Source organism: Sparus aurata, chromosome 18 (genome assembly GCF_900880675.1).
Source record: "Sparus aurata chromosome 18, fSpaAur1.1, whole genome shotgun sequence".
NCBI classification, from domain to species: domain Eukaryota; kingdom Metazoa; phylum Chordata; class Actinopteri; order Spariformes; family Sparidae; genus Sparus; species Sparus aurata.
Window position 1 is genome coordinate 12,706,574 of NC_044204.1, and position 27,636 is coordinate 12,734,209.

At 40.3% G+C, this 27,636-nt stretch overlaps 1 protein-coding gene across 1 annotated transcript; it reads right to left on the reverse strand.

Moving 5' to 3' along the window:
• Positions 1 to 557: 557 nt before the first annotated feature.
• LOC115569322 (uncharacterized) lies at positions 558 to 27,636 on the reverse strand. Its single transcript, XM_030397348.1, has 10 exons — positions 27,377 to 27,636; positions 27,248 to 27,299; positions 26,497 to 26,559; positions 26,288 to 26,350; positions 26,060 to 26,122; positions 24,740 to 25,765; positions 3,397 to 3,505; positions 1,309 to 1,374; positions 843 to 901; positions 558 to 677 (listed from the first exon to the last, which is right to left on the reverse strand). Exons 1-10 carry the CDS (start codon positions 27,472 to 27,474, stop codon positions 558 to 560), a joined length of 1,719 nt encoding a protein of 572 aa, XP_030253208.1. The 5' UTR covers positions 27,475 to 27,636.

Here is a 27,636-nt window from a genome sequence, read left to right on the forward strand (position 1 = left end):
TTTAGCATCTTGCTCAAGGACACTTCAACATGCAGCTGGGGGAGCCGGGGATTCGAACCAGCAACCTTCCAATTGCTAGATGACCTCCATCTGGATTCTGTATTATTTGTTTTTTCCAACTTTATTCCTAATTTAATCCACATACGAGTAACATTATGTGGAAAAAGACACTGGTATCATGATACAGTTAGGGGTGTAAATCAACTAGTTTCATCACAATGCAATATTATATCAGTTCTTTGGACGGCAGTATGATATTTGCTGATTCCACAAAGTCAGCGAAGATGCGATTTCAATTAAATTCAGGGGCCTGTGATCGATGTGAGACGATATCATCTGCCCCGTTTAACAGAATGAGTTACAGGTGTCACAACCTGGCTCAACAGTATGTGACAAAAGAGGGAGACCACACATAGTCTGTAAATAATTCCAAAAATGTTTTAATTAACCAAAGGAAATAAGCAATATAATTAGGTATCAGTTGTCAGTATGTATGCAGTGTCTGTGTAAGTGTATGTATGTATGTGGAAACAGTATTGAAACAAATAATAAAGTCGTCAGTCGGTCAGGCCAGGAGAGAGAGTGAGAGGATCCTGCAGGTCTAATTTATAGCCACCTGAGCCCAGCCTGCTCAGGTGTGTTGCATCACTGATGGCATAGCTCCTCCCACCAACCTCCTGAAACAAAGTAAACAAACAGCCAAAAGAGGACAGAGCAGGACCAACCCCAGGGTCATCACACTCCCCCCCATAAAAACAGGGTTCCCACCCTGAATCCTAAACGTAAATACAATATATTTACATTACTCTGGGTAACTTTGACATCAGGGTTCACCTTTATACAAGTTCACACTCCCCACCATCTCCAAACTCTGCATCTCCAACTTCAGCAACCATGGCGCCTGGAAGCAATTTAAGAAGAAGGAAAACAGAGACAGCAGAAGACGGGAAATATTATTCATGTTACAGAGTTACAAAGGTGCACGGGACAAAGCGTCCGCCATGATATTATCTTTGCCCTTAATATGTCGGATGTCCAAATTGTATGGCTGCAGAAACAGAGCCCACCGCATGAGCCTCTGATTTGGATTCTGCAGAGAGATCAAAAAAGTGAGTGGGTTATGGTCAGTGAATACCACAATTGGTATTCCAGAGTCAAGATACACATGGAAGTGCTGCAAAGCCAAGATTAATGCCAGCGCTTCCTTTTCGATCACTGAGTAATTCAATTGATAGGTGTTGAACTTCTTTGAAAAGAAGCTAACTGGATGGTCAATGCCTTGTTCATCAACTTGAAGGAGTACAGCACCTGCTCCAACATGACTTGCATCCACCTGCAGTTTGAAGGGCTGATCCAGTTGGGGAGCTACTAAAACTGGAGCAGAACACAACAGAGCTTTGACATTACAAAAAGCTTGCTGGCATGAGGCAGACCAAATGAATTTTGATTTAGCCTTCAGCAAGTCAGTCAGCGAAGCCACCACCGTCGAGAAATTGCGGCAAAAACAGCGGTAATACCCGACCAAACCCAAAAACCTCATTAATTCTTTTTTAGTGGTGGGGACAGGAAACTCCTCAATAGCTGACACTTTGGCATAAATAGGCCGCACATGACCCTGACCCACAACCTTTCCCAGATATGTCACAGTTGCTTTTGCAAATTCACATTTTGCCAAATTTACAGTCAAATTGCTATCTGCTAGTCGTTCAAACACAGCATGAATGCGACTTTGATGATCCTCCCAGGTATTACTGTATATCACCACATCATCCAAGTATACAGCGCAACCTTCAAGTCCATTAACGACCATATTCATGAGTTGTTGGAATGTAGCCGGTGCGTTCCGTAAGCCAAAACGTAAGAGGGTACAGCAATGTTGTTCTCAAGCATGTACTTAACCTCGCCATCTATTACTTTGCGCTTCTCCTCAGAGACTCTGTAGAATCTCTGACGAATTGGTTTTGCATCGCCCACGTCAATGTCATGTTCAATAACATGAGTTTTTGAAGGTGTGTCACCAAATAAAGATGGATAACTCTTTATCAGTTCAGCCAACTCGGTACGCTTTTCAACTGTCAAATGAGCCAATAACACATCCAGATTTTGAAGTGATTCAGAATTCTTTAAACAGCCACGCAGTAAAGAATCATCAGGTGCCACCACATCTTCCCCCCAACTAAATGCTGATTGCACCACAGTACAAGCAGTCAAAACTGGACACACTTCTGATGAAGGGGAATCTGAGGAGCCAGACATAACCTGAGACGATGCACGAACATAATATGGTTTTAACAAGTTTATGTGGCAAAGCTGGTTTCTTTTCCTGCGATCTGGAGTCTCAATTAGGTAGTTTTGTTCAGACAGCTGTCGCACTACAGTATATGGTCCAACAAACTTTGCTTGAAGTGGTGACCCCACAATGGGCAACAACGCCAGTACTTGGTCACCCTCACTAAATTGTCGCATCTCAGAACGCCTGTCATAGATATGCTTCATCCTAGCCTGAGATTTTACAAGTTTTTGTTTTGCCAGTTGACCAGCCATATAAAGCCTGTGTCGGAAACCATTCACGTAGTCTATCAGGTTGGGAGGGGGATCATCTGTAATCCACTCATCCCAAAGTACTGCCAAAGGTCCACGTACCATGTGACCAAAGACTAGGTCATTAGGACTGAACCCAGTACTCTCTTGAGAAACCTCCCTGGCAGCCAAAAGTAACCACGGTAAACCTTCCTCCCAGTCCCTGTCCATTTCTGTACAAAATGCTCGCAACAAAGACTTGAGAGTTTGGTGAAATCGTTCTAGAGCACCTTGGCTTTGTGCATGATAAGCAGATGCTTGGTTATGCTTGATGTTTAGCTGCTTAAGAACTTGTGCAAACAAATGTGATGAAAAATTAGACCCTTGGTCACTCTGAATGATCTTTGGTATTCCAAATATGGCAATAAACTGAGTCAAAGCCTTGACTACAGATTTAGCTGTGATGGTACGCAATGGATAGGCCGCTTGATAGCGCGTAACCTGACACATCACAGTTAGTAAATACTCAGACCCAGATTTTGATTTAGGCAGAGGCCCGACACAATCAATGATTAAATGTTCAAATGGGTTGCCCACTGCAGGGATTGGACATAGTGGAGCCGGCTTAATAGACTGATTTGGCTTACCTGTCACTTGACATGTATGGCAAGTCTTAATGTAAGCTGCAACATCACGCTTAAGACGAGGCCAAAAGAAGTAACGCAAAATGTGACAGTAAGTTTTCTTGACTCCCAAATGCCCTGTCTGGTCATGAGAACACTTCATTTCGATACTTGGTTGGAACCACTATTTGGACAACCGCATCACCCACACAATCAGAACCCTGCGACACCCATTTGCGGACCAATACCTCACTCTGCAGGAAATATCCAAAGGCTGCATTTTTAGCTTGAATGCTAGGCTGCACCTGGTCAAACAGCTCACTCAGAGAACTGTCTGCTCGCTGTTCACTGATAAGCTCCTGCTGAGAGATAGAAAGAGATCCAGTTACATGCAAATCAACTTCCAAATCGCACTCTTCCTTCTGAACTATATCTGAAGCTGACTGATCTCTAGTCATTGCACGCGTCACAGCACAAGCTGTGAAGACCTCAGGGAACTCTTGTTCACAGTCATCTGGTTCCTTTAGCAAAGGTGTAGACTTCACAGGTGGACAACCGTCAGCCCAGACACGATTTCCAGCCAAATCATTCCCCAAAATCACATCTACCCCATCGATAGGCAAAGCAGGCCTGACCCCAATGTGGACATCACCATCCACAAGGTCACAAGACAGTCTAGCTTTGTGTAAAGGAGAACATAGGACATTTAAACCCATTCCTCGTACAAGCACACAATCACCAGTATCTGATTCCTAGGAAAAGGGCAGCACAGAAGCCAGAATAAATGAATCCTTTGCAACTGTATCTCTGAGAATTTTCACAGCCACTTTATTGTCACTACCAGTGAGAGACACAAACCCATCTGATACAAAAGCTTCAAAGCCAGAATATGTCTCAGTTTCAGGTTTAACTGAATCACGCTGCTCCTCAGAAACAGACGAAACTCTCATAACCGGAGCACTGAGAGCAGCTGGTTTAACCTTTTTCCACCCAGTGTGATTTACCCTGTTTTTCAGTACAGGACACTCTGCTTTCCAATGTCCCCTTTCATGGCAATAATTACACTCTTGACCAACACCAACTGAACGTGGAGCATAGTTAGTTTTTGCAGACTCAGACCAAGAAGATTTAGCAGACTGAACAGCTTTAGCAGTAGAATTATCTGAAACACATTTTCCAAAGTTTCGTTTATGTGCCAGTACATATTCATCTGCTAGAGTAGCAGCTTCAGAGGCAGTTTTTACACCTCGCTCAACAATATGAGTGGCAACCTCAGGTGGAATACAGTCTTTAAACTGCTCTTGTATCACCAGGTCACATAGATTTTTGAAAGTAGTAACCTCCAACGCAGAACACCACCTGTTGAAGTGTTTAGTTAAGTCAACACTCAACACGTGACTGCTTATCAGACTTCCTCCAAGACCTGAAACGCTGCCGATAGGCCTCAGGTACCAACTCATAAGCTTTCAAGATTGCCTCTTTAACAGTAGCATAATTTTGACTTTCAATTTCACCAAGCGCTGAATATGCTTCTTGGGCCTTGCCTGTCAATACCGATTGCAACAGAACTACACGGTCAGCCTCAGGCCAACCTCTCACATTGGCAACACGTTCAAACAGGGAAAAAAATGTCAAACCTTTTCAAACTTTGTGAACCAGCGGCTACAGACTCTTCTAACCACCCAGTACCAGCATCACCCGATAGTCTACCTGCCTTAATAAGATCTAATCGGTACTGCTGCAACTCCAATTTTTCCTTTTCCAAAGACCGCCTTAGCCGTTCCTTTTCTATACCCAATTTATCCCTCTCCATCTGCAACAGCAACAGCTCTTTTTGCTGCTCAAAAGTCAACGCTACCGCAGTAGAACCCACAAACGCAACATTGCCACTTGGACTCTGCAAAACACCATTTTCAATTAAAGCAGCCCTCAACGACCCTTTAATTTCCTCCTTCAACCGCTTTTCTCCAATGTCAATGTCATAATGCTCAATGAGCTTCAAGAGTTGCTCTTTCGTGCAACTATTCAGAAGTTCATCTGATGGAGACTGAATAAAACCAGTAACAGTGGCCATAACAAAACAATCCTGATTCCTGAGGTGCAGAAAAAATTTGAGCTTTCCCACTAACTACCTACGCAGAAACTTACTAATCCCAACCCTAGTCTTCATGCAGTTACTTACAGCGGGTATTTATGCACTAAAAACCACTAGAACCAGCAAGGCAACTGTAAAAACAGCGACCCCCTTGAATCCAGGGATGTGCCCCCGAGACAACCGCTCTAACTGTTTTCACTGCAACACTATCAAGATTTATGAACGAATCCCAAAGGAGAAACGTTCCTTCATCCTACCAGAGAAAGCTCAAATTCTAGCATGTGCACAACAAACAATCAACACTGTCTCCATGGCCCTCAATTTCCAAAACTGTCTCCAGCCCTAACCAAACTCACAACTGACCAAACTTAGCAATTAACCATACCAAAACCCAAACCAAACCTATACATACACAGACAAACTGATCTCCATCAAAACCAATAACCAAAACTCCAGACTATGAGGCCTCCTTAAACTAGTACTTAGCAGCTTTAATACCCAGGCTACCACCTCAAGTCCTCCATAGAAAAACTTAATACTAATTCACTCTATTCTCCTTTAATGGGAAGCCCAAAACCTTTAGTAGTGCAGATTGGCATAAGAAAGGTGACACAAATAGTACCAATTCCAGCAGACTACAATGAGCTACTAACTCAACATCAGAAAAAAAAACTTACCAGACAAAGAAAGTCAGAAATTGGATGGACGAGCCCCCATTTTGTCACAACCTGGCTCAACAGTATGTGACAAAAGAGGGAGACCACACATAGTCTGTAAATAATTCCAAAAATGTTTTAATTAACCATAGGAAATAAGCAATATAATTAGGTATCAGTTGTCAGTATGTATGCAGTGTCTGTATGTATGCAGTGTCATCACACAGGAGAAGCTGCCACCACTTTGTGTTCTGCATTTGGCCATAAAAAAACAACATGAATAATTGTGAGATAATAGAGTTTAGTGGAGTAAAGTTTACTTTAAACTGACATCACTAACACACATGCACAAACATGCGAGAACATGGCATTTAACAAATGGGGTTAGGGTATAGGGTTCAGTCAAGGAAACAATAGTTCTATGCTGATCACCATATCTGGTTAAACCTTTTGCATTTTACGTTGTATACGTAAGCCTTGCAGCTAGCAGACTTTTCTTCTACTCTTCTACTACTTTTCCTCACTCACCTCTGGTTTAAATCACTGCATATCCCCACAAAACACCACCGTTGAATTTCAGTCTGCCTGCATGTTCTTTTAGCCTAACATTGTTTTAAAAACAGAGCAGTTAATGTTGCCGTAGCGAGACCAACAAATTGGGGATTGCTAAGTGAGACAGCCTGTTTGCCTGTTGTCTCTTCTCTAAGGTCAAAAATATTTCTACTGCTTATTCCTGACAGGAGAGTACATTTCATAATTGTCTTTTTCTTGACTGCCTGTCTGGCACAAACCCTGCTCGAAAGTTTACGAAGAAGGTGTGCAAGGACGGGCAAGGTTACACAGACAAGCCAGGGAATGTTCAAAATAAAGACAGATCTTGCATCGATCACATTGGATCATTGATCATCTAATCAATAAATGGATTTGCATCCATGGATCATTATACCCCTAAAAATAGCCATGCTTACTGTGTGTCAAATAGTGAAAGAAATATAAGAACCCTAGTACAATACAATCAGTATTATTGTAGAGTGTATTCTCTAGCAGCTTAATAAATTAATCAGTGAGTAGAATGGGACTCAAAGCAGGCAAAATGCAGTGGACCGAGGCTGAAATGCTGAGGCAGGTAAGGCACACTAGACGATCTGGAGAGATTAAGGGGCAATGGAATGAATGTAGAGCAGGTGAGCATGTGAGTCAAGTGATTATCAGGTGAATGACATAAACACTGGGGTTACTGCAGGACAGACCGGCTAAAGCTCTAGTGTCACTTGTGGACACTCATGTGATACTTTGTGGAAATTGTTAAATACCTTGTCTTTATACTATCTAGTGCACTGCTTTGTATGAAGGGAGACAGGATTTTTTTGACACATGGTAAAAGTTGTGCACGTGTATCTTCACGTTTTGTGCTTTAACCTAATCAAACCTTAACCACAAGTATGGTTAATAATGTACGATAATGTGTTGAAAGTCACCAACAAACTTTCTGGGTTGGACTTGTCAAGTTTTGCATATTGACGCAATTGATGACGTAGTTAACACAACCGGCCAACCTTAAAATCACTTGCGTGTGTTTCTATGAAAATTTTCGAAATACAAATCTTATTTCCAATTGTGTATTTCACTGGGGGTGAATAGTTTGATTGATTTAAACTATTTGAAGTTAGTTTGATTTAAATTGTCTTTTTCTAAAGGCTTTCAGAAGGACCTCATAGTGATGCAGCACCTGCAGTTTCAGAAAATGAAAACATTTCAAAAACAGCGGTGAAACTGACAGCATGAACGATTATACACCACAACATACACCAGATTTAAAGAAAGAAAACATTTTGTGGACAGTGCTTTAGATAACTAGATTTAACTGTGGAATAAAAATAAATATGATGTGTGTTTCATTCTTTTTATTTCATTTTTTTTACAACAGGACAGAGGCTCCTGTTGCTTGTGGAAACAGTGGCCCATAAGATGTCTGAGCTCACTGCAAATATATCATCTGGTTATATGGTACACACACACACACACACACACACACACACACACACAGAGCGATATTGTGAATTCAGTTTCATGAAGACCCAGATTCAGTGATCACAGACAGCAGGGTGGGACTCAAATGAGCTGTAACAGGCTGTCTACCTTCCCTCCTTCCCTCTGTTTGTCTCAGTCTAACCACAAACACAAAATATGTTTTGCTATGTCTGTAGACAAGGTAAAAAAAAAAAATAACATGAAATGCACTTTGAAATAACTATAAGTCAAATACCAGTAAATACAGGCATTTCTGTACACATACAGATGAATATAATGTCTTAGCAATGCAAGCTGCCAGCCTGTTCTCCCTCCCAACGCATCAAATACAACAGCCTGGTCAGAGGACCTAGATATCTAAAGCCCTGTTTCCACCGAGCAGTACTGTTAAGTTCAGTTCAGTTTGTTGCACTTAGGAACAGTTACTTTTTTGCATTAACATTGTCAAGAATAGTCAGAAAAGACATGGTGAGTGGAGCAGAGAAAACAAAAAAAAAACAGTTATCATTTTGTGTATGTATGATCACAGTGCGTCAGTTAATAGATGCATCAGCTTATTAAGAGTTCAGACCAGACTCTCCTGTTGTTTTCCAACCTTCGGAAAAAAATTGGAAGTGATCCCCCTCCAGGCCAGCCACTAACAACCCTCCCCACATGTAATGGTACTGTCCACGGTGGAAGAGCACAGCAGATCCGGCATTTAGATACAGTTACCAGGGATTACACATGAAGTACTTCAGTGGGAATGCAGCTTTTTGCTTGATGCTGGAGGTACCCCTCTAGCAATACTTATTGTAGAGCCCCTCTAGTGTGGTATTATTAAGACCATAAGCACAAGTGGTCCGGTGGGTCATAAACTGAACTTCCCTTCTGAAGACAAGGGTTCCTGTCCTGTTTGTAACCAGGACTCAAAACTGATTTGTTCTTAAGTCAGTGTGTGCAAATAACATAACTTACAATATGTGAGTTATGTTACTAATATTAGAGGATCGCGACAGAGAAGGATCCTGAGCAAACTGAGCATGAAAGTTAATTCCTGGGTGTGAAAGTGATCGTTGGACAAACTATTTTGACACAACTTAACTAGAGGTCGACTTGCTATAACTTTCCAGAGTTTTTAACTGCATCTCATGGTCTCTCTGGGCCAAAAATACCTGTTATCACGTCTCGTGGACACTCAGTTCCCCTTAGCAATGACTGAGCAAACTCCATCTGCTGAAGACCATCACATGTGCGCCAAAGCCCGAGACAAAGCTAGTGAGTGGACCTTGAGTTAAAAGAAATAGGACAGTTTATTTTTATTTTTTCGATCCATGAAAAATCTAAAATCAACAGTGTATTAGTCTGTGTCTCAAGTCCATTAATCCCTGCTGTAGATGTGAATGTGAATAATAAACTGTGTCAAGAATATAAAGTTTCATTTTGTGCAGTGTCATGCAGTGAAACATTAACTAGAAAACTTGAACAGAGTCAGTTGGACCTCGCAAACTCATGCAGTTTTGTTATTTTGTCTTGAACTTTCAAATCCTGCTTTGAGCCCCAATATGAATGAATAACTAGCTGATACATAAGCCCACTGATTGGCTGCGTGCTTGAATGGATGAATGGTTAAATAAATTGGCCAGATGACTGGGTTACCGGCTGACTGATTGCTTGCACCGAACAAATTGCAGAGCAGAGCACAGGGAAGCATGAAAAAGTCCTCTTGGGACAAATAATACGTCATTTTGTTTTTTTCTTTTTTCATTTTAAACATCCATTTCCTGTTCAACTTTATCTGTATGAGCCTGAACTCACTACTTGGGGTAATGCATATAATCTGTTGGTGGGGCATTATACTAAAATTGTACCAGGTAAATGGCATAATGGGGCAACCAGCCTCCTGCCTTGATTGACTGGCCTGACTGAGTGTTTAGATTGACCTTGTTTCTGTCTGACTAAAGCAGCAGCTGGCTGCCTGATTGACTGTCTGGAAGATTGACTAGGGGGACTCATTGATTGACATTTGATTGCTTAGCTTAACTGATGGATGGGTGTATAAATAAATGCAGTGGCAGATAAGTCTCACTCTCGTAAAAGTGTTTCTTGTAGGATATACATTCAGTCAAAATTCTATGGCCCCCTGGTGTCCGGAAACCCTTTTACATTCTATTGTGCAAATTTAAAAAAAACTGTAGCCAAACTCTATATTCCAATAGTTATCCGTTCTACAGAGTGTTTTGGATCAACAGAAGCAAAAGAGAAAATAAATTGTCTGGTGTCCCTGTCGACTTTATCCAATCCAGACAGAGAACTCCATAAAGAGGCGGTCCTGTCTGCTTGTGAACACCTAGGGAGAGGCAGGATCCTCATGTTTACTGGCAATTGCTGAAGAACGGGGAGTTGCTTAATACGCAGCTTCAGTATCAACATTGTATTTAAAACTGTTCGAAAAGACAGAGAAATTCAGGATACAAGCTGAGGTTTTTAAATTTTCTTTTCAAATTCAACTAATCTACTCGGCATTAAAGATTTGACATTTCGCTGAATGCATACATTCAATAAAATAATAATCACATTCACATATAGCAACATCCAGACATCATGAACATAATAGCATTTTGAGAAAAAGCATGTAAATAAATAAAATCTGCACATTCCTGTTCCTGGGCAGCGTGACATTTCGTGCACTGCTCCTGTATTATCAGTTCAGTTTACCTCCGAGTACACAAAGCAATCTTTCTGAAGCAATCTAGTTAAATTCTTTTGTGTCTCAGCAAGAGAAATCAATGCTTCAAAAGTAACTGCTTGTGATTCAAACAATAATTTATTTAAGGAAAGTCTTGTCTGCAGGCTATAACCCTTGTAATAGAGCGGAGTACGCTTGCATCGTAGGGTAGCAGATCATCAGCTTGCAGAGTTGGTTTCAGTGCTGTTTGATAAGCAGAGTAATTTATGTAACAGCACAATGCATAAATCGGATGTTAACACTGGATTAAGTACAAGTGATGTGCAGTGTGCAGGAAATGCCTGCCAAGACCTTGTAGCAGTTTATTAATTGACAGTCATTTACATCTAATCTACAAACTTTGTTTTACACCTCCAGAAGTTTTTACATTTCGGGCACAGTTATTATATTACTAAAAGAGTAAAATTGAACCTAAGTGGTGGGAAAACATTATTAATCTTAGGTCTCAGTAGGCAATTAACAAATTAAACCTTTAAAATTGGAAATGAATGACTTGACCTTTGATTTTGTTGTATTTGTTGGTAACTAGCAATTTGCAGTGGCTAACTATGAAAACATACTGACATTTAGGAAAATGGTTCAAAAGATTTGTTCATCGAATCGTTCAGTGCTCTCCAACTCCCTGAACTGATAAACAGCCAAACGATCCATCATTCAGTTCATGATTCAGCCCTGAGGTTCACGTTCACTTACTGAGGGACAGTGCGTTCACGGACTATAGTACACAATCATTCGCGGGAGACGCCGCGCTGCTTTGAGTGGTATACATGCACTAAAATTATTACACGGTGAAAGTGTCCTCTGTGCACAGTAAAATCGCTTAACATGATGCTACATGGATGTTAGCAACACAACGCTAATTTTAGCAGTACGGTTACTGAACGTGAATCAACTCCTCTGCCCTGAGTGAGCGAGTGAGTGACACAGCACCACTTTCAGCACAGTACGTGAACGAGAATCACGTCCTCAGCGACGCGAATCATGAGTGAGTGACAGCGCGAACGTGATTCACGTCCTAAGCAGGTCGTTCGCGGACGTGAGTGACAGCGAACAACCTGCTGAGGACGTGAATTCAATGAACGACCTGCTGAGAATCACGTTCGCGAACATGAGTGACTTTTACTGTGCAGTAAAATCGCTTAACATGATGCTACATGGATGTTAGCAACACAACGCTAATTTTAGCAGTACGGTTACTGAACGTGAATCAACTCCTCTGCCCTGAGTGAGCGAGTGAGTGACACAGCACCACTTTCAGCACAGTACGTGAACGAGAATCACGTCCTCAGCGACGCGAATCATGAGTGAGTGACAGCGCGAACGTGATTCACGTCCTAAGCAGGTCGTTCGCGGACGTGAGTGACAGCGAACAACCTGCTGAGGACGTGAATTCAATGAACGACCTGCTGAGAATCACGTTCGCGAACATGAGTGACTTTTACTGTGCAGTAAAATCACTTAACATGATGCTACACGGATGTTAGCAACGCAGCGATAATTTTAGCAGTAAGGTTACTGAACATGAATCAACTCCTCTGCCCTGAGTGAGTGAGTGAGTGACACAGCACCACTTTCAGCACAGTACGTGAACGAGAATCACGTCCTCAGCGACAGTTCTCTGTGTGCAGTAGGCAGGGGCACTGCCAGGGATTTTGGGCCCCATGAAAAGAAATATTACTGTGCCCCTGTATAGCCGGCCATAAGGCCGGCGAAAATTTGTTATGCTGTTTACATAAAACTGTGCATTTTAATGATATTTTTGACTATAATTTCCTATATGTGTGAATAGAACAACATGACAGTTACTTGGTAGGGGAAGCACTGAACACTCAGAATACAATGGAATTTAGATTAATTGTCTGCAAGTCTGCAACTTTAATGGTTAAAATATAAAATTCTCTTAAATTAAATTACCTGAAAAATACTAATGCATGACATACATGAATTATATAGAATTTCCTGTAATACCATTTGAAATAGCATCACCATCACCAGATTCAGGTTTCCTCCCACCATTCTGTTTTACTGTCAGTGATTTGATCAAAAATAACTAAAGAAAATGTGATTTTCACAACCAGTACCCCACTGCTCACTGTCTCCCTCTTGTAGCCCTGCATTTAGGTCTAATTTATCTAAAAAAATTACTATTATAGCAATACCACACAATTTCTCTTTTAAACATGCACATCACCCCCCACACACACACTTAGACCAGCCACTGCACTCAATGTAAAAACTGTATGCTGTCATACATTATGTTTTTGTTGTTGTTTTTATTAAGTTTGTAATATATGTTTATATTTTGTTAAAACAAATCTATTAAAAATAATAATAATAATAATTTATCTCCAAAACCGTACGTGGTGGAATTAGAGTTGGGGTGGAAAAAATACATAAATGAGGCTCTATAGTCGTTGCGATTTAATATTGTTAACGTTTCTCTGATTGGATTGAGAGCAGTCACTTAGTCTGCAAGCACCAGAAAATTTCTCCTCTTTTCCTACTGCAAAGCAAGGGGTGAGAGTCCCAAACTACTGACCAAACATAGTATTTCAGTGAGTTTATAGTTCAGTTTCAGTGATAGCTAAATTTCAACAAAACAAAATAAAGTTATAGGCTGTGTGCTTTTTAAACCATTTAAATCATTCTGAAATAAATACAGACTATGTGTTTTTATTTCAGAATGATCTTTATTCATTAATTTCAATTTTTCCTTTTTTCATAATAATAGATTAATTCAACACAGAGCTGCTCACCTCCTTCCTCAGTTGTGGATAGGCCTACTGGGGCTGGTTCAGGGGTAGGGGGCTCACGGGGCTCACAGACAGCCGCGGCTGCTGCTGCTGCTGCACTTGACGTGTCTGTTCAAACATGCATCATTTTTGACAGGAGGGGTGGTCAACTGATGAAATATGGGCAGCTTGCTAAACGTGAACAGTGAAATCTAAAAATCCAGAGTTTTCTTCCAAAATATGAGCTAATATGGGGAGAAAAGTGAACTAGCTTAAAAAACACAAGGTTAAGATAAACAACAGACTAATGTGTTCCAGAACTTTCCACCACATGAACCAAACCCACCTTGTTTCTGGTAAAGCTGGGTGACATACTGACGCCCCGTTGCTTCTCTCTCTCGCCTAATCTTTTTGTCTTTCCTTTTTTGGCTACCCGACTTCTGGGGCATTTTACCTTCTCGGTCTCCTTACTGACTGAATACACCGCACCTCGCAGCAGTTCAGTTGATTCGATGGGAGGACCGAACCATTTTACGTAAGGGGGGGGGGGGGGGGTTGCTTGAGAAATGTTTCCAAAATAAACTTTGTGTTATTATCAGTGCATTAAGTGATGTATATTTATGATAACAAATTAGTGTCATATTATTTTTGTCAGTATTATAATTTTATTAGGGGCCTTTCTGGGCCCCTGTCAATGATGGGCCCCTTGAATCCTTCCCCTTATCCCCCCCTTTTCGGCGCCCCAGGCAGTAGGTTCGCGAATCATGAACGAATCACAGCGCGAACGTGAATCACGTCCCCACAGTTCTCTGTGTGAGTGAGTCACGGCAGTCCCACTCCCGGCCAGCATGCTCGCGGCTGAGCTCAACTGAACTGAGAAAGGAACAAATCAGTTCATGAAGTGATTCCGTTCACTTCGTTCACTCATTAGATTTGTTCGTTCGAACGACACGTTCGCGACCAACACAACACTAACAGAAAATAGCTGGAGCATAAAATGCCATGATCAGCAGAAGTTTAGCAGAAACCAGTCGGAAGTGTCCTCTAAATAAATTTAAGAAATTACCAACTGCTTAATGGAAAATTGCAGAATATCATTATGAAATCCTGTTTGGATAATTTTCAATAAATTTAGATGTACATTTACATGTAGTACTTGTGGGATCATTTCAAAGAATTACCAATTATATCACCGGTAAAACTAGTAGTAGATTACCATAATATATATCTTTTATATCAGACACAACAAAGCAAGACTGTTCGGCAACAATGCTCTGCTAGTCTGCATGGGTTCTGCCACAGAAGACACACACAGGAACGTACATTTTTGTGGAGGGTCAAGCAAGAGACACACACCAGTGCATCTCATCAGCAAGATAGAACAACTACAACCGCAAAGGAGAGACACTGACTGAAGAATCGTTATACCCCCAGCCATGAAGAATGGTATCAGTCAACCAACCAGGTCATTCAGACGTCGCGTACACACACCTCAAACACACAACTATTAAACGTTTTGACGGTGTGTGCGTGTGTGTAAGAGAGAGTTGAGTGTGAGTTACTGTAGTGCAGCCAGATGCTGCTGTAAGAATTGACAAGCCCATCCCAACCCCAGAGACACACGGAGGCACACATACAAATACAGGAAGACAGTGGGTGAGACTGAAGGGGGAAAGAAGAACAGAATAAAAGAGGGAGAGAGAGGTAGACAGAGAGAGAGCTTTGTAAGAGAGAGCTGACAGCTGTCTCGTACACACGCTGCTCTAACCCGTCCCAAAGGAAAGTGCAATTTATACACCATTTCCCAACCGTCCCGAAGGGAAAGCATCATTTTCCGTGGCATAATAAACAGCAGAGTGGAGGAGAGACAGCAATAACACTTATTGAATAGAAATCCCATCGCTGCAGGATAAGCTCGCCTGTCTCCGTCTCTCTCTCTCTCACTCTCTCTCAGAGTCACACAAACACACTTGGCTGGTGTGGCAATACCAGTTGAACTGCGAGTGGCAGATCCAGAGAATCGATGTAACACCAACAACGCCACCTTAGGACTTGCACCTAAAGAGTATACTCCTTTAACTTTGATTTCTCTGAGGGTTTCCCAAAAACAACCCATACAAAGGTTCGTACACAAGTGAATACAGGCACGATGTAAAATAATTTAACAAACTTTATTACTCACAATAAAACAATTTCATTTATCAAGTTATGTCTCTAAAACATTTATATAGTTATTTTCTTTAATCTCTAACACATGTGATGTTCCACCTACACCAATACAGTGGTTCAGTTAGGAAGAGAAAGGGCAGACCACCACAGCTAGCTCTGGCAGAGGTCACTGCACTCAAATAAACCCCAAAAAAGAAACAAAACAATATATTTATTTACAAATCAACTGCAAACTCAAAATGGAAGAAGAGAAACCATATAAGAGGTATAATTATTTGGCAGGCCCTCCACTATAACTGCTGCAGTAACCCCTCCCACCCCTACTAACGTCTCTCTCTCGACTTTTTAAGAGAATGTCTATACGACGACAACAGAACAACTGTTTCCTGTAAGCTAACTAGCAAGGCAAGGCAAAAAGAAAGAAAAGAGGTTAGAGGCAAGGCAGGGCAAACAGCAGCCTCACACCAGACAAGCTTCAAAAAGAAACAAAGTCAACTGTTAGTGACAACACCCAACCACACTAGTAGACACAATAGCATTTAGCTTATAGCATTGGTTACCTGTGTTCCGCACACATCGGTGCTTGTAGCTGCTAGCAGCTACGGCTGCAGCAACAGCTAACCAGACGGGGACACACATACACACCATCTCGGCCCAACACCCCAACCTACAACAGGGGACCGTCAGCACAGCATTGTACTACATCTTCACATCACGAGACTGTGCTACATACCTGCAGAACGCACACTGCACATACACGCCTGGACACTACGGCGTGGCGGAGCGTCGAGCCGGCCGCACTCGCTTTTGCAGAGGAAAGAGAAAGACTAAACGACCGGGGAGGGTATATTAACCGCCCCGCATTAGCGGGCGAGGACACGGCTGCACTACGCTGCAAAATGAACAGACTGAGGGACACCAGAGAACTGAAATGCATAGACAATATAAACCATCCGGTTACACTGGCTACACTTGTGAGGTCTTTCAACATTTAAGAGGAGAGTCTGTTGCCCAGAAATGGATGTGGAATGTATTAACACTCTGAAATGAACAGTAGAAGATATAGTACAAAAACTCCACAGCGTTCACAGCTTTTGTGCTACATGCAGACAAATCGGTGGTTCCATCAAGTGATGCGTGTCACAGTGTGACTGATTTGAAGGGGAACTTGGTGAGGGGTGCTGATTGGTTATTTTGTAAGAATCAATTCCCTCCTTGATTGCTAAAATGCACCAAAAGTAAGCAGTGATAGATAGATCAACCTACAGGCTGATATGGGGACACCAGCATGACAGCAGTGGTACAGAAACAGTTCTACAGATCACAGTTGCCACATGCAACAGAAGATGGTATCCTATGTAAACATCATGTGGTTTAGTCTGATACTGATTAAGACAAAGGCTTTGAGAGGGGAGACAGGTTTCAAGTGAAGCATAATGGAGGACTTCATGTAGATATAATGATGGTGGTTTCACAGAGCCAACAACTCATCCAACCAGTACGACCAAAGAGATCATGTCATTTTCTCCGGAAATAAAATGGCCTCCAGTTGTTCACAGTCACAGTCATTATTTAAGAAGAGTCACGATTACTTGGTTGAATTTTGTAAAAGTCATGGTTTACAGAAGCCAATGCTGAGTGCTGAGGAGTTATGATTAGATTTGGAAGAAGAAGAAGAAGAAGAAGAAGAAGCGATTTAATAGAAAATAATGACTTTGTAGCCGAGGATACTTCCTCCTCGCTCCACTTTGAATGTCCAGCATTGGTGAGTTATGCTTGTTACCACTAGCTTTGCGCTAGCCACAATACAAAACTCACATAGGGAAACTGCTAATTTAACAGCATTTAGCAACTGTTAGTGTTCAATTTTAAACTATGTATTTAAGGTAATGACCAATGAGAAACTTTGTGGTGAGTTTTTTAATTGGCCCTAGTTTTACGTTGGTTTAATCACTGATTATGCGATTGTTGCTGTATAGCCTTTGCTAAAAGGTGTATTTAATTTGTAGGAAAAATTGTGACTTTTGCAAAAGAGATAAATATATGTGAATTTCAATGCTGTACAACAAAGAAGAAATTAGAAACTGCTTCGATGGCATGCCAACCACGATAGCTTAAACTATATTTTAATTAAGTTAATCTCCCTCATGCTACAGTTTGGTTGTGTAGGAACACAAGCCGTTGTCTCTGCATCTTAAGGTGGTCTCATTTCAGCCATGATTACCTTTAACCCAAATCAACTCCTTTTTCCAGCATATGGGACTGAAAGCCCCCATATCCTGTCCTGGCAAATCCTCTCCTCTCCACAAAGTGAGAGAATGTTGTTTATCTTGCTATAAACAGATCACCAGAGATCTACTTTAGTAATTTACAACGACTAAGCACATCTGGTCTGTTCCTCTTCCTCCAAAGAAGATGAACCCCTGTTCCTCAGGTCAAACAAGGTCAAGCCCGATAGAGTTTTCCTTGGTCACACCAAAAGGAAGAAGGACTGGTTTCTAACATAGATGTGGTGATTTAAGATGTTTTACTAATCTACGTTTCTCTGCCTCTGGAACATTCTCCAGTGGGGGAAGGCTTAATGGGAAACCTAATCTGTGTGTTCTTCTCCTCACATGTCCAACTGTTATTTACGACCGTTGTTGTTCCTGGGTCTGACATACCAATCCCACTTTGCAGTCTTCTGTTCTCACCCAAATTCAAATAAGTCCTAAATAACAAATAAACTACAACTCAATTTCTTAAATTTAACGGATCCCGAAATAGAGTAAGAAGGTCATTCAACAGATCTTTCTTATGTTATTGTGAAGCCCAAATGAAGTTTATTACTCAATAAGTTTGAGGTCAACAGAAACCCCCTCCCCTTTGTCGATGGAGGAGAGATTTGAAGATCATCATTCCTTGTGTAATACTTGTATTATTTACCAGTTAAATGTCTGATATGTTTTGTTAAAGATAGAACTACAAGGAATATGTATAAGTCCTTGGTTCTACTGTGTATTGTATACTTTATTGTCATATGTTGTATACTTAAGTGCTTCATGTCTTAATCAGGTTATAATTCTCTTGAATGACAAATGATCATTATCATGTTGCATCTTTTCACGAAGGCAAAAATTCGACTTTTAAGATGGTGACGTTTTGGGAAGGTTAACACATGATTTCAAAACATTAAATCCAATAGTATAGTTAGATTAACTTTTTGGGAGCCTCAACTCAGATCACAGGAGGTGTGACACTGTCAGCCGGCCCCCCTGCTACAGGTCATAAAACAGACACTCTCCCCCTGCTCTCTTCTCTCTTCTTCTCAGGGCACTCTTCTCTCCCTGTTCTCTTCTTCCCCTGCTTCTTCTCCTTCTTCTTTTCTCTTCACTTCTTTGTTTTCATTTTTATTTTATTTTTATTTTCAAAGTAATCTTTACTTTTATTTTTGCAACAAGCTCTAAGACAAGGGAATTGAATCCCTACTTTAAGTATTTACTTTTATTCAAGTTTTTAATAGAACAAATTCTTTTCTTTATGATTTTATACTGTTAAAGTATCACCGCCTGATTCAGAAGAAGTTGAATTAATTTCAGAATCAGAACTTGAGTACCACTACTTGAAACCACCAAGAAAAGTCTTTTTCAAGACTGTGATCATCTGATGAAGAACATTGCAAGCCTTGCAAGGAGTCTCCAACGAAAGACTTTGTGTGCTCTCAGCTGAGACCCACTCTGCCCCCAGCGCTCCCAAGGCGGAAACCCCGCTGGGCCTTCGGACCAAGAGTTCCTCAACAGAGTACCGGCCTTCCCTCTGGCTACTGGACCGACGCGCCGTGCCGTAGTCCAACCCAGAACTCTCAAGAACACCAAACTTCAGTGCCTCCTGACTCCCAGACAAAACCGGCTGAACATCTTCATGCAGCTGGATCCACACACGTGAGAAATGAGTGGTGTCTAAAGTTCTGACTTCTGTCAAAGTTCTGACTTCTGTCTAAGTTCTAACTTCTATCTTATGAACTTAATACTATGAGACCCTAATCTTAATTCTCTTAAGAATTACTCCCGTAATATTTAATATATATAACCCAACCCTTTAACTTTACCATCTACCGACGGTCACACGACTTTATTACTTTTCTTAATTACAGTCTTTACATTTTCTGTTATCTTGTTCATCTAAAATTGTCATGTCTTTTATCTTACCCAAATTATTTAGTCAATAAACATATAATCGTTTGTCTTTGTCTGGAACTTAATTATCATGTGGAGAACCGATGGATACGTGCAAAGAATTCACTACTTCAGAATATTGAGACTGAATAAATTGATTTTGAATGGACTCTTACTGTCCAAGCCAACTGGTACAGTTAGGTGTTTGGAATAATGTCCTCCGGATTATTGCAATAACTAAACACGGAGGTGGTGCCCCATTTTACGAGTGTAATATTAATTTCCAGTGATTAATAATCATATATATCAAAGTAGTGTGTGAGCAGTGTCTCCTACATTAATATATTTATGGTGCTGCCCACGTCAGGCCCACATACTATCCTACAGTTGGCTTGAACTCCTAAGGCTGATCATTCTAAAGCCAGGGTGCTGTGACAGCCAAGGCACTGTTCCCATCAGTCTTAAATCTAGATACAGGAACAGCAGGTTCTTGTCTTGTCTGAAGACCTGGGATCAGATTGGTGAGGGGAGAGTCACTGAAACTATTTAGAGTCTGTCCATGAAGAGCCATAAAATCTCAATATAAATCCTAAAAAAAATGGGTAGCACGTGTAGCGATGCTAGAAAGTGAAGTAATATGTTGTCTTTTCCTACTTGCAGTGAATAGACTACACATTGTACTAGTTAGAGACTGCTGATTGATTTCTGGTCAAAACAAAACCTGAAAGACCTTTGCTGTTGTCCAATGGTAAGTAAATTGAAGCATTTAAAATGCATTTTTAATACATTAAATATCTAGTAATAAAAGCAGGAGTGGAGACTGTAATAAAAACAAACCAATATTTATTCACCTGCACCTCATTTACAAAACCTCCAACCTGCCGTCCATCTGCCCTCCTACTGCAGATATTTTGGTGCCGCTGTCATAGCAAAGGTAGTGCTGGTAAACAGATTTGTCAGAAAGTCTAGAGGATTAAAGTAATACCTTTGTGTTGCTATCAACACAAAATAATGCATGCCTTAGCTGAATACAGTAGGATTAACTCACTACCTGCAGCCACTTAACTTGTCTACCAAAGCGTCGACTCTCTTGAGTGTTAGGAGGTTAACAAATAGAAAAACAGACACACTTTCAGGGGTGAAGGTCATGTATTGTCCATAATAGTCTCAACAAAAAGTTCCTAATTTTCAGCTGCGCACCATTTTCCTCTCCTTCTTTTCATTGCTGTTCTTTTGTGTGTGACCCAACCAGGAGATTTAATAAACATCTAGCAGCAGTCAGATGTTAATTTAAAGCACAGCAGCTTCTGAAAATGTCTGCCTGATGGAGCCTAGCTTCATGTAAATGAACATATAGGTTTAAGATTAAAGCAGCTTGTTACGACACACATTTATGTTTGTTGTTAGGCGATGACCTCTAGTGGTTGTAGTAATTGTTACAACCACAAATGAGGAAGTGAGGAGAAGTAGTATGAAGAGGGCTGGATAGATTACGCAAGCACATGAATTTCATTCAGGAGACCGCTGTTTGAGTTCAGTTTGAAACCAGAGGTAAACTATGAGTTCTTTTAACTTGCTAACGTAGTGAAGTTATGTCACCCACATGAGGCAATTTACGTTAACTAGGTAATTTAGTTAAATTTAGTAACAGAAGTTACAGAACTCACGGTGATTTTATCCCAAACCATAACTAAACTGGCACTACACATAAGGCAAATTCGATTTGGCCCAAACCAGACATATTCAGCTGGCCCTCATGCCACATGGAATGATGGCACTTGGGTCGTAAATTCCTATTTGTTAGATATGATCCATGAGCAGGCCATAGCATGGCTCAGCATCAGCCAAGAGTTAACCGAATAAACAAAGTGAGGCCAGATGAGGGTATGTGATACAATTTTGATATATGGGGAAGGTCCAGAACTGGGGTGGCTTATGCCAGCATTGTTGGAAGCATAATGAAGGGTTTTCTTTGCAGGAGTATTGCAGGATCTGTGTAATAAGCAATGATGTGGTATTGATCATTTACATTCAACTATATATTTCAGCATGTTATTAAAACTGTTTTTAATTTTGGTTGCTAGTTTTGATTAAAATCACTATTCTCTTGCATTTTGATGACATAGCATCTAGCAGGTGCAACAGGATCGTGAGGCCTGAAGCAGTTTAAGACTGACAATCTGTACATATGCTGCATCTTCACAATGATTGGTTTTACAAAGGAGACGCCACTGTACTGATAGTGGGATAGTCCAAGAGAGTGAGGTAGAGAAGTGTAGGTTAGATTGATAATGCTACTCTCAGTGATTAGGACAGTATGGAATGTATGCAATGGTTAGCACCTACCCAGCAAAAAAAGTCCTTGGTAGAATCCTGGTTGGGGTAAGGCCTTTCTTTTGTGACATTTGGTTTTTATTTGTTCTTTTTAGCAAAGAAAGAATAACAGTCCAGTACAACAACATCATTGCCAGGCACCATAACATTAACAATTTCCCACATTCCATATGGTGATCTCTTTATGGCACTTAGCAGCTAGTAGAGAAATCAGCAGGAGGAATGTAGCTGACATTTTACGCAGTGAGGATGAGCAGAGAAAAAACACCATGTCCTCTAGTATAATAGATGTATTATCCATTTTTTACCATATTGAAATATACAAGTCATTTTTCAGTCAGTCTTTTCATCTCCTGAATCTCTTTGACAGCTTCATGCCAATTATCTACTGTGGGCAGCTCCATCCCATATGGAAAAGATATAGATACATTTTGCTAAGTTTTTACGTGTTTTGTCTGAAACTTGTAAGTAATATATATGACAGTCAAACCAAGAACAAGATCCTTAGTAAATTTGTGTAAAATCAAACTTATATAATTTGGGAACCTATAAGTACTATATATGACAGTAGATCCACATACAATATCCTTAGTAGATATGTGTAATATCAAACTTATATGAGTTGGGCAATCATTAGTGAAACCAAAAGCTTGCAAGTGATGTATTAAAACCTTACAAGACATATGTAAGATGCCACATATATGAAACATACAAATAAAAAAAATAACAATCTTCTTATAAAATTACAATGAAAATTACATTAGATGACCAAATGAGTTTTGGGTATTTTTTTTAAACATTTTATGACACTTCCCAAACCCAGGTTTTTAGCTTACACCTTCTTCTGTCTCAAATTATTAATTTTCCGAAAATGATCACATGGGGAATATTTGTTGTTATTTTGAATTTTATGATACATTTTATCCAATAAAATAGGCAAAACACATTTTTATTCGCACAGATTTTCTTTTAAAGTTCTGTATGCAGCAAATTTTCAAAATTGTGTATTCAATATCAAGCAAAATAAAAATGAGATTAAAAAAACCACTCCCTCCTTTCTTGCTGTAGAAAGATTTTAATTTTTCACAAAATTAGCAAATGACATTACACAAGTTGCATATTTACTTAAAATTCAGAAAAGTGGCAATGGATTTTTTTTCTTTTTACATGACCCAACTGACCCAAGTTGATTAAGATGCAACTTTAAGTTGTTTTGCACTTGTCTCTTTTTGGACGTTACATTGAAATACATACAAGTTGATGACATGCATTGCAAAGGTATCAAAGAAGAATAAATGTATTTGTCATTCTGATATATGCCATTTCATCATAGTTACATTGGTAATAGATTTGTGTTTCTCACCTTAAAGTTAAAGAACGTACAGTTCAGTCACAGTACAATTACACTCAATTACAGTAACAGTAATAGCAATTAGTTACTTTCCAGCTCAGCGACCCTAAATTAATAGGTGACCATCTTCACATTTAGTTCACAATCATTCATTTACAATAATATGTCTTCAGCAGCCGACACACAAACGAGCTGGATTGTGGACACTGAATATACATACATGGTCCAACTACCTGAGTAGTGTTTATGGCTTTGTGAAAGCCTGTGGGAAAGTGCACCGTTGACATGTAGCTCAGTGGAGTTTTGATAAGAGAACCTCTGGCTAACTTCTGCACTGTGCATTTACCATAGTTCCCTATGGCATATAAACACTGATCACCAATGTCAATAAAGTGGGAGACTCTAAAAATACTCCCATCCTTCAAAAGCACAATAGAGTTGTTTCTTTGTTTTGTTTTGCTGTAGGTATGACCATGTACAACTTCTGCATTTACAGCAATTCTCTTGTAGTAATTCACCACATAGTTTGTGGGAACCTGTTTCACTGTGTGGAGGGCAGCTTGATCACCAACAGATATTAATCTTACATTTGGTGGACCAAGGGCAGTCACCTCAGCAAACTTTGCAAACTTCTTGACATGATGCTTTTCGGTTCTCATTTCATTACAGAAATCTTTAACCTCTGCTGGTGCATTTGTTAGGAATTGTTTTGCTAAACGGGGAAAAGCACGGGACAACATCACTCGTTTGCATATTTGTTGTGGTACAGCTTGACTACTTTTTACTTGTTTCAGTAGGTATCCATTGAAAGCTTCAAACATAAAGGCTGAGTGGGCCCACAATGGACCCCAATGCACAACACTTTGGCTTAAATGCAGAAGTGAATGAACATTGAATGTCATGTGCTCTTCCCCATACAGCGCTTGCACACCTCCAACAAAGTACACTAATGCGTCATGGGCGTGATTTATCTGCTCTGTACTTAATTCAGATCCCAACAGAATGCTTATGCCCTCTATCAGTAACGCCCAATGAGAGTGATACTTCTGTGGAAGTATGCCTTTCAGAACTGGCAAGCTATAATACAGAAGCCAGTGTTGCCACTCGTGGGCTTTCCAGAACTTGCGTTCAGTGAGAGATCTTGGAACTCGAGCAACAATACCTGGTGGTTTTATAGACAAGAGGTGTCTGTCCATGATTGCTGTTTGTGTGCCAATGTACCATGGCTCAGAATAGCTCTTAGAATCGATCCATAAAGTCGCCATTTGTCTACACACGCCAAGCAACACACAGTGCATATAGTCAGGGACCATCCCATTGATTAGATCAAACTTTGCTAAATCTACAATAGCAGATGGGCCCTTTATGCCTAATATAGTCTTCCCTTCTCTTTCAGCTATTTGTCCTATTTCTACTGTGGTTTTGTGATTTCTGTCACTTGGTTTTTCAGCTGAACATGTGTAAACTCTTGAGTTTCCTTGTCCTTTCCTCATTTGCACCCCAGGGTGAAGGCAGACTCCACAGCCATATTCACCATTAAATTGCTTAAAATTCTGTAGTAAAGGCCTTGCTACTGCATCACACACACAGCACAATGGGTGCACCTTCACATTTCTCCATGACTGATCAATAGGATGATGCCACTTAAAACCAGTTTGTGAAAGATTGGCACATTCCTCCACAAATGGTTTGAAGAAACAGGTCATGTCTGGCTTTTCGGAACCGAACCACAAAGCACATAAAAGTACATGCTTATCTCTGCACTGAGGGGGTATCTCATTAACACAACACAGTATTGGCCAAATACTAAATTTAGAGGACTGAAAGACTGGTACACCATCACAATTAAATGTAAGGGAAAGGAAATCCGCTTCACTGTTTGACTGCAAGGCCTGATATAAGGTGCCATCACATATATCATTTATTACTTCTCTACTACTGTCATCAGCAGGAAAACAGAGATCATGCATACCCTGATTCTCAAGAATATCTTTCAGTTGGCCCTTTAATGGAATACTGATAAAGAAATGTCCTTCGTGTAAACTGGCTTTTACTGTTATGGATGAGGAACATGACACGCATGTAAGTGTTTCTTCTTGTGACTGTGAAGTGCCAAGGTACTTAGTACATACGCTGCAGTAATGATGGTGTTCAAATTGATCTACAATACCAGCTAATGGTTTCCCCAAAAAATACTTGCTTGCTGGAATTGCACTTGTCCCAGCAGAATGTAACTTTAAAAGTTTCAGCAGGTCTTCCATCAATACACCTGTAGTGTTGTGTCTCAATGCAAAGGAGAGAATCGAGATGCAACTTTGCTCTTCCGTTAGTCCTTGGGTGTGGACATCATCTATTGCTTGAGGTACATTGTCCTAAAATTTCAGAAAAAGAAGCGTTTTATTAAAACTTATCAGGTTCTGTGTTTTTATTTTTCCACTACATAACCTTGTTTTGGTGTACAGCACTTAGCACAAAAAAATTAAATGGAATTCACAACACATGAAGAATCAAAAAAGAGGAAGGACAGAAAGTGTCGGTACACTTACGTGAACTGCGGAAATGAATGTGTGAATGTTGTTATTGCATTGGTTGTCTTGTGATACTTTATTTTCATACCAAATTATGTAATAAACTTCATAAATGTGTGCACTGTAGTTTTGTCTCACCTGTGTTGATGTGAAAGGCTCTGCTCTCTGCTCTTCGCTTTGGCTGGGATCTTCATCAATTTCCTAAAAAGAACACAAATCCATTATTTATCAATAAGATAAGATAAAGAGGGAGAGGGATGGGGTATGGGAGGTGACAGATATAGTAGCTGTAGTTTGAGAGAGGGTGTGTGCGAGAGAGAGAGGGAGGGAGAGAGAACAGTGTTTAATACTGTAGTTTTGTCTCACCTGTGTTGATGTGAAAGGCTCTGCTCTCTGCTCTTCGCTTTGGCTGGCATCCTCATCAATTTCCTAAAAAGAACACAAGTCCATTATTCATCAAAAATATAAAAAAAGGAGGGAGAGACATGGGGTATGGGAGGAGACAGATATAGTAGCTGTAGTTTGAGAGAGGAGAGAGAGAGAGAGCATTGTATAATACTGTAGTTTTGTCTCACCTGTGTTAATGTGAAAGGCTCTGCTCTCTGCTCTTCGCTTTGGCTGGCACCTTCATCAATTTCCTAAAAAGAACACAAGTCCATTATTAATCAAAAAGATAAAAAGGGGGAGAGATGGGGTAAGGGCAGGAGACACAGAGATAGTCCTTGTTACAATAATATTGTAAGGTTAGTGAGAGAAAGAGAGAGAATATTTACTGTAACAAGTTCAACTCAAATATACATTCATGCATACATACATATGATACTGTATGCAATACATATCAATCTTAATCTTGTATGAATGTTCATATTACGGTTATTGTGTACTGTCCAAATATTAGACAACTTGTATTTTGATGCTTTGTTTGGCAACATTGTTGTTAAAACGTTCATGCAAGTAAAGCCTTTTGAATTTTACTGAATTCACTTTACGAGGTGAATAGAGCTGACTAACAGTAGTTGCTGTAAATGCTGTAACGTTACCGATCGTTTCAACATGATGGTACATCAGCCTTAAGGTCTGTAAACACCAGGTACATTATAAATAAACAACATGAAAAACACCTATGCCAGCTGTGCACATTTTGGTGAAGCTAACATTATCCTTTCAGATTCGCAACTGTTGCAGTATGTCCACACATGTCAGGGCTTGAATGATATTGTGTATGGCAGGCTATAAGTAAAATAATATCTTATAAAGTTACATAACTGTTGAAATGTATACCTTAAGCTCCTAAAACCGAGAGGACAAGAACCGGGCTGCACTTACATGTCCTTGAGCAGTGTGTTTTTCAATGTCAGTCAAAGTTCTGTTGATTTTCCTAAGGAAACAGTCGACAGTAACGTTAACTGTAATTATTAATTACACCAGCATTAAAAAAATAAACGTAGCACAAACCTTTTTTTCCATCTTGTCAAAGTACGTCTTGGAACGTTTTCTCTCAACCAATCTTTTTCTTTCGTGTTGAGAGTAACGTTGTGTTTTCTTTTCGACATAGCTATTACTGTAACTGTCTTGTAACGTAGCTAACGTTAGTCAACTAGACTGGGCAAGCAACGCTATCTCACGCAAATGTCCTCAGCATCCATGCTATAACCTAAACACGCCGTAACCAGTTTTACCGCTCGCAAGCTTCCGGTATCTATACATTCAGTGGC

Excerpts from the sequence above, each read along its gene's own strand:
- LOC115569322 (XM_030397348.1), bottom strand. The coding sequence starts at position 27,474 with ATGTCGAAAAGAAAACACAACGTTACTCTCAACACGAAAGAAAAAGAT. Across the intron at positions 26,351-26,496 it reads AGCCTTTCACATTAACACAG|GAAATTGATGAGGATGCCAG; the intron begins GTGAGACAAAAC and ends TGTTCTTTTTAG. Across the intron at positions 1,375-3,396 it reads CTTTGGATATTTCCTGCAGA|TTTTAGTAGCTCCCCAACTG; the intron begins GTGAGGTATTGG and ends GTTCTGCTCCAG.